Genomic DNA, 7375 nt, shown 5'->3' with positions numbered 1-7375 from the left:
TGTATAGTCTGGAGTCCCTCAGTTGTCCCTGCATATTTATAGTACTTTTATTCGTAATAAGTTATTCATTTATTGCTGTGTTTATGGATGTATTGCAGTGTTTTTAGTATGTATTACAAAATATTCTAATAAGTGTGTGTGTGTGTGTGTGTGTGTGTGTGTGTGTGTGTGTGTGTGTGTGTGTGTGTGTGTGTGTGTGTGTGTGTGTACTTACAGTATGTGAAAATATCACTGTCCGCTGAATTTGTACACCAGGGGGTGCTAGAAAGGCCAAAACTAACAGGCTCTCAGCCCCTTGTTTATGCTATCATGTTTTGATTTAAAACTTTATATTGAGGGATTATTCATTATATAATAATATAAGATATATTACCTTTAATGGAGAATTTCTGTAAACATTGTAAGAGATGATCCATCGATTTCAATGAACGAGGCAGAAGGAGAGATATTAATATATGATTGCGAGTCTTAGACAGAGCGGGCGGATCTGCATCCATGTCTGTGACTGATTTGTATTTGTCATGTATTGAATGTATTTTCTGTTGGCTGCAACAGAAAGCATTGTATTCTAATCTATTTTTTAAATGAACTTGATTAAACTCCATGATATTCTATTGTTCTATATTCATGATGGATCATTTGCTCTCCAGGTGTGGCAGGTACCTCTAAATTTGAATTGGTCTCCCCAGATGCCACGGTTTATTTCATACCAGTTACTTAATATTATAATAAAAATCACACCCGTGTGAACTGAGTGGTGCAGTGACGTCACACACTAACCATAGCAACCATGCTCATCTGTACGTGGCCCCACGTACAGGTACACACATACACAGATACAGACAAAGCTGGTTGTTGGAGTGGTTTGCACCACTCAATAATAATGAATGGGTTCAATTTCCATTAGCAGTTGTGTTGAAATTTGTAATTCACAAGACCTGCATGGTTTTTAGCCATTAACATCACTGTGTTTTGGCAAAATAGTGATCTTGATTTCAGAAAGTATGAATTAGGAATTAGGAAAAATGTTGACTATTTGGACTATATAGATTAATCATTATTACGCAAATAAAGAGTTATGATTTTTGTGAAACATGCATATATGATGTTATAAGACAAGACCTCACGCCCCACTGTGATCTTCGGTAGCCTCATGGCCAAGGATCCTCCTTGCAGGCCAGTATGCCACCCCTTATATCATCATCAGTTGTCCTAACATGAAATATGAGAAATCAACTGTACTGCATGTTGTTGTCAACAAACAGCATGCTGCATGCACTGCAGTGGTGGGGTGAGGTGCTCAGGGGCTCAGCAGATAATTGTGCAGTTGAGTTAATTAGTGTGAGAGAGAGAGAGAGAGAGAGAGAGAGAGAGAGAGAGAGAGAGAATGAATTAGTAGCCCTACAATTTAGCCACATTTTCTCCTGATATCTACAATTTAAAGACATTTAAGTCATTGTATTTGTAACTGAGGCTAAATTTAATTTATTTATAGGCCTACCCACCTCTGCTGCACAACTCTGTAGGCCTACACACATTTTGAGAGAGAGAGAGGGGGGGGGGTAAGGGGATTAGTGAAGAGGTGGATAGATCGAACAATGGTGGGGACTTGATCCTCAAATCCCACCAGTCATGGCCAACTATATACAGCCCTGCACAGTGTAGCCTACACACATGCGCGCACATCGCAGGGAGGGAGGAAAGCCAGGGGTGGGGGAGAAGGAGGAGGGAGCTGAGGAGAGGAGAGGAGAGTTAAAGATAGGAACACAGAACATCATCGGGACGTAACGTTGCGCTGCTGGCTGAACAGAGTCAAAACACAACAGGGGGGTCAGACAGACGCAGCCCTCGTCGATTAGGTAATAGAGAGATAAGGAGGAGACGGGAGGGGCCGCACGGACCGGTCCGGATCAGGGGGAACACCACCGATGTGTTTTTTTAAAGCAGGTTGAATGAAAGAGAAATGCGGCTTTTATAAATTATAATATATGCTATAGCCTATATGAGCAAAGCCGGGGCTAGGCTACATAAATAAAGGGTGAATAAATAAATAAATAAATAAATCGCTCCTCTATAGCGTCATCCGCAGCGCAGTGAGTAGCCTCCCCGTCTCTCCTCATCTCCTTGCACCACCTAGGCTGGGGCGCTATAGGACACACCGAATAACGGGAACCGCGCAGGGGGGACAACATCACACCATCATCATGTGTGGAGACAAACAACGCCAAACAACGCCGACTATATTAGACCACTTCTAATAATAGCAACGGACAACGCAGGACCGATTTATATTTTTTTCAATCCCCATTTTTTTCCCTTTTTTCCTGTTTTTTTTTTTTTTTTTAAGAGGCAAGAGGATAATAGCCTATAGCAGAGCGCCAGGATTCGGTGTTGCAGATCGGGCCCCTGCTGGCGAACGACTCGCACATGTCGGAGCGTTGAGGGACTCTATCCCCGCCCTGCTGCCACCTATACGAGACGGCAGGAGGAGACTGGAGGAGGCTCAGGGCTTTAAACCCCAACCAGAAGGACCACGAGAACAAGCGATTAAAAACCGGGGGGGCTAAACGGTTATATATATATACCAGAACGAAGCCTGGAGGACAACACAGTGATGCGGCAGCCGAGGTGGGCCCAGATTGACGGTTTTATGATATCATCATCAGCATCATCCACGGCGAGGAACCGATCAATTATTTATTATTGATAAAAGAAGCATCGATTGATGAGGACAGTGTATATAGCCATCATCTGACTATAGCTGGCCTGGAGTCAAATTGTCCTTTTTTTGGGGGGTGGGGGGGTGGAAAGCAATGAGGCGAATTGGGGCTTGAATCGGTGCTTGATTACAGCGATTTGTTTCTTTTACGTAACGGACTCAAGGAGGGATCAATACATGCGTTGCTAAATATATAAATAAATGCCAAATTTAGGCCGATGACTTAGACAGTGTGACGCCAATACACCAGAGAGGAGGCGTCTGTGAAATTACAGCGAAGATACACGCTGTCTGTCTGTCTGTCTGTGTGTGAATAGCCTATATATACCTTCATGGAGAACGTTTTAGATTTCTTATTTTAATTTTAATTGTTCTTATTCGTGAAAACGAGGATGCTGCCATTTCACCGACAAAGAGCGACCATTTCTTGATTCCGAGGTCGGAGGAGCAGAGACTATATAGCCTATAAGGTGCGGATAAGAAGCGGACATCCATCCAGTGATCCATCCACACACACCTCGCTCGCTCTGATTCTCTTCACCTCTCCTCCTTCATAACCTTCCCTCCATCTCACCACCCTCCCTCCTTCTCTGCCTCCTCTCTCTCTCTCTCACCCCTCTCCTCGTGAACTCCACTACCCCAATTTATCATTTGGATAAATTGACCATACATCGATCAGTGCCTCTTCAGCCTCACTCTCTCTCGCACGCACGCACGCACACACACGCGCACACACACACAGAGAGAGACGCGCGCGCGCGCGCACTGCAGCGATTAACATGGAGACGACCAAGCTGCCTCCGACCAGCCCTTCCTCGCCGACCACCGGCTTCTCGGTTCCGTCGGCGGAGAAGGTGGATGGCTTCCCCCGGAGGTCGATGCGCAGAGCCCGGCAGAGGAGGTCCCACAGCTCGTCCCAGTTCCGCTACCAGAGTTCACAGGTGGAGCTCACGCCGCTGCCTCTACTCAAAGGTGGGTAACAACAAAATCTCTATATATTTATATAACTAACTTTTTTTTCAGAAAAAAAGAAAGAAAAAGAAAGAATAAAATGTAGATCATACAATCAACGTTGCATTCTGCATTGAGCAACAGTATGCTATTGGGGAGCCAGGACATTATGTTTGTGCTTTCTTTTTCTTTTCTTTTTTTTGTTTTGAGAAATACTGCCAGGGTGTCTTTTACGCTAGTTAACATTCTTCAGTATTTCCAGTCTTCATTCAAAGCTTTATTATGTTTAGTTTGACCAAAAGAGAAACCACTCTTTATTGCACTTGCTGCTGCTGATCTTGCAACTTGCATCGATTTACAGTGCATATCCGGGAGCCCGCCTACTTTATCCGGAAATGTCAACCGCGCGCGCGTACACACACACACACACACACACACACACACACACACTCACGCACACACGATACAGTGTACATGCACGCACTTTAGACTTCACCAGTCTAAACTTTTTGGCACTGGTGGTTAACTCTGAAAACAGACCAACAGATCATGGCTGGATATACAGCTGACGTTGAAAAACATTCAGCTTGGCAATGAGGTTGCCCAAAATCTCTGCCAGCATTGCATCATCCACAAATTAGAGGGCTGTTGCTGTTCAAAGAGGTTGAGATGTTTGACGCTAACGCTACATACATACCCGAATACAAGGCTACTTTTGGTGCACTATAATTCCAGGTAAGGCAACCCTGTCGCTGTGCAGTTAATGTTCATGCAAGCTAATACGTTTTTTATTTGTACTGCCATTTTGGCACGCAAAAACACACACAAAAGAGTGGGCACTATAGGGATATATGGGAAGTTGGGAACCAAAACAGAGTGGGCACTAGCAAATACAGAAAAGGTAACCAAGGGTCCCAAAAGGGGCTAAGTGGGCAGTGCCCCCTTTTGGGACCCTTGGTTACCTGGGCACCAGACCAGAAGAGTGTGCAGGGAAGTCTGGCATGTGGATTAGGCCTATACTGGAATATACAACTAAATTCAGATGATTTTCTTTTCACCCATCCAAAACATTTTATATTTAGATTAGTTTAAGGTTAAGGTTAGGCATAGTTCTGTGAGATTATGGTTAGGTTTTGGTGTAATTTTACTGAGGTTAGGTTCAGGGTTAAGGTTAGTTTTAGAAATAAAGTTTGGGCTATAGGCATACAGTAGTTTTACTGAGTAGAGAGTTTAGGGTTAGGCTAGCCTGGGCAGCATTCCTTTTTCGGGTTTTGTTCCTGCCTGATGACTACAAAACAATACTACAACAGAACGTAGCGATATCATCCACTCCAGACCGGTTCACACGGAAATTTTGTAACACAGACCACTCCTCCGAGGTGGAAAGCCTGGTGACACGAGGTTAGGGTTAGGCATAATTATTTTACTAAAAAGTGCCCAGTCTTCCGAGGTCTGGTGCCCAGTGTCCACATTTGCCCAGTTTTCAGACTCCTGGTACCCACTCTTCCTGGTACCCAGTGCCCTTCTCTTGTGTCTAGTCTTTCCCCAAAACATGGTGCCCAGATTTCCCTAGTGCCCAGCCTTCCTGTACTCACAAAAATAGGAGATATTACGAGGGATTGGGTAATGCATATTCTGTAGGCATCACCAGTGTGACCTTTTGAAATTATTATGCTGATGCTCGCCCCTTTCCTAGGTATACTGTTGCTGTACAGTAGGTTCTGTTTGCTCTGTGTGTTTTCATTCGGCATGCAGCTAGAGGGAAGGCTCAAGACAAATAGATGGAGCCAGGATTGATGTCATATTGTTAAATATAGCGTTGTTGTCTGCACTGCATTTCTTAAACTCAGACCTGCCCAGATCACGGGTGTGGTGTGCTTGTTCCGTAGGCGTCATTTTGTCAGAAAGACAAAGCTCCTAGTAGCCGGCAGGTGTGGGTTGAATAGTATTTTCAATTCCCATTTGTGGGTTAGTTTTGCAGCCTTTGTGCCATAAATGGATGGGATTTGACAATTCCTTATCTCTGAGACCTCAATCCATACTAATCCATACTAACTCTGAGAGTTACACAGACCCATAAGGGTTACTTGAGCCAAACACCTGTGAGACTGTCCGGATTGTCCATACAGACTGTTGATGTGATGTGGCAAACCCCGGCCATCGGGTAATAGGGGTATCCCTGGATAAAACAGTACCACATTAATTATTGGACAGGCTTGATAAAGAATGGAAATTTGACTGAAAAATAACTAGCCATTTTATCAGTCAGTGAGCGGATATTTCTTCAGTTTGCACAGTAGTTATTTCTTTATCTTGCACCTGCACGGCTGTACCCAATTATGTTTGATGTGTGTATATATATTCCTTTGGATAAAGGCCGGCTGACAAATTACTTCCATTTGACAAGGATATTGAATAATATAATAGTACTTTATGTAGTATAGTAGAAAAATCACACACGTGTGAAGTGCGGGGCGATCTTATCATCGTAAATCATCTCATTCCGGCCAATCAGAATTTGCGTCCTCGCCTTCGTCTTCAATGTTTGTGTTACGCAATGTTTGTGTTTACAGGAACACTCAAAATTGTCCATTCATTGTCAATGGGATTTAATGTTTGTGTTAGGACAAAGTTTGTGTTAGCAGCACATATAGTCACATACAGTACACTAAAAGCTGGTCATAGGTGGGGCTATCGCCACAGGTGATATGTACGGTGTGGACCTGCACTAATGTCTGTTATTTCTTATATTAACATATAAGAAACAAGAAAAGTCTGAGAAAACACTGTTGTAGCGTTGTATCAACCACTGATTGGATTGTGGTCGTTTGTATTGGCATATCATGACTCATACATCAGTAACCATAAATCATGGACCCACAAAGGTGGTGTACTTTCAATGAAAAATCTTTTTAAGGTTCCACCCAAAAACTATAACTTTTTCTGACTGAAGGCTAGAACTTGTTGGGAAGCAGATACGAGTAAAAAAATGTCCCGATCAATATTTTTGTACCGTTGCTTCTAGGCCTGGTCAGCTTGAGGGAGATTTATATTTCGTTGCGCACCGGTGTCACCCGCCAAAAATAGCTGATGTACAAGCTGAGAGCGTGTCACAGCACGCCGTGTTCTGAGCTTGCAGATCGTCTTATTTCAGGCGCACACAACCAAGTGTAACTCAGCCTTTACTCAGTTATCTTTCAACTAAGTCTTTATTTATTCTCTCCATATCACACCAACCTTCTTTTGCCCTCAATTTCTTCCCCACATGCTCTCCTTTCTGTTTCTCTGTACGCACGCACGCACACACGCACACACGCACGCACGCACGCACGCACGCACGCACGCACGCACGCACGCATGCACGCACACACACATGTCACCTTCTTCAGGCTGTGCATGTTATGTGTCATTGTTCATGCTGATGCTGACCCCTCTTTATAAGGTGACTTTCCTTTTGATGTAACCTGCAATCTGTTTCCATTAACCCTCTATAACAAAAAGACCTTTTGTGCTTTTACAGACTGCGCGGGGGTCAGTCTCTCTCTCTCTCTCTCTCTCTCTACAATTTACAATTTAGGCATTTAGCAGACGCTCTTAATCCAGAGCGATTTACATTAAGCAAGAACAAAAAGCATGGCAATACATCTTATACATACAAAGTAGTTATCATGAATCATACGTAAGCTATAAGAACGTAACAGTGGA

General features: G+C 43.6%; 1 protein-coding gene across 1 annotated transcript in view; it reads left to right on the top strand.

Annotated features, from left to right (window-relative positions):
- Window positions 1–3498: 3498 nt before the first annotated feature.
- Window positions 3499–7375, top strand: part of ppp2r5b (protein phosphatase 2, regulatory subunit B', beta) — a gene marked incomplete at its 5' end in the record, with an annotated part of 64990 nt that continues 61113 nt past the window's right edge. Inside the window, one exon of the mRNA XM_079490703.1 lies at window positions 3499–3691. Coding sequence (XP_079346829.1) covers window positions 3499–3691 — 193 coding nt within the window. The remainder of the gene's footprint in view (window positions 3692–7375) is intronic.

Source organism: Electrona antarctica (assembly GCF_951216825.1).
Source record: "Electrona antarctica genome assembly, chromosome: 21".
NCBI classification, from domain to species: Eukaryota; Metazoa; Chordata; class Actinopteri; order Myctophiformes; family Myctophidae; genus Electrona; species Electrona antarctica.
The sequence above is the reverse complement of the archived record's forward strand: the minus strand, read 5'-3'. Positions and strand labels throughout refer to the sequence as shown.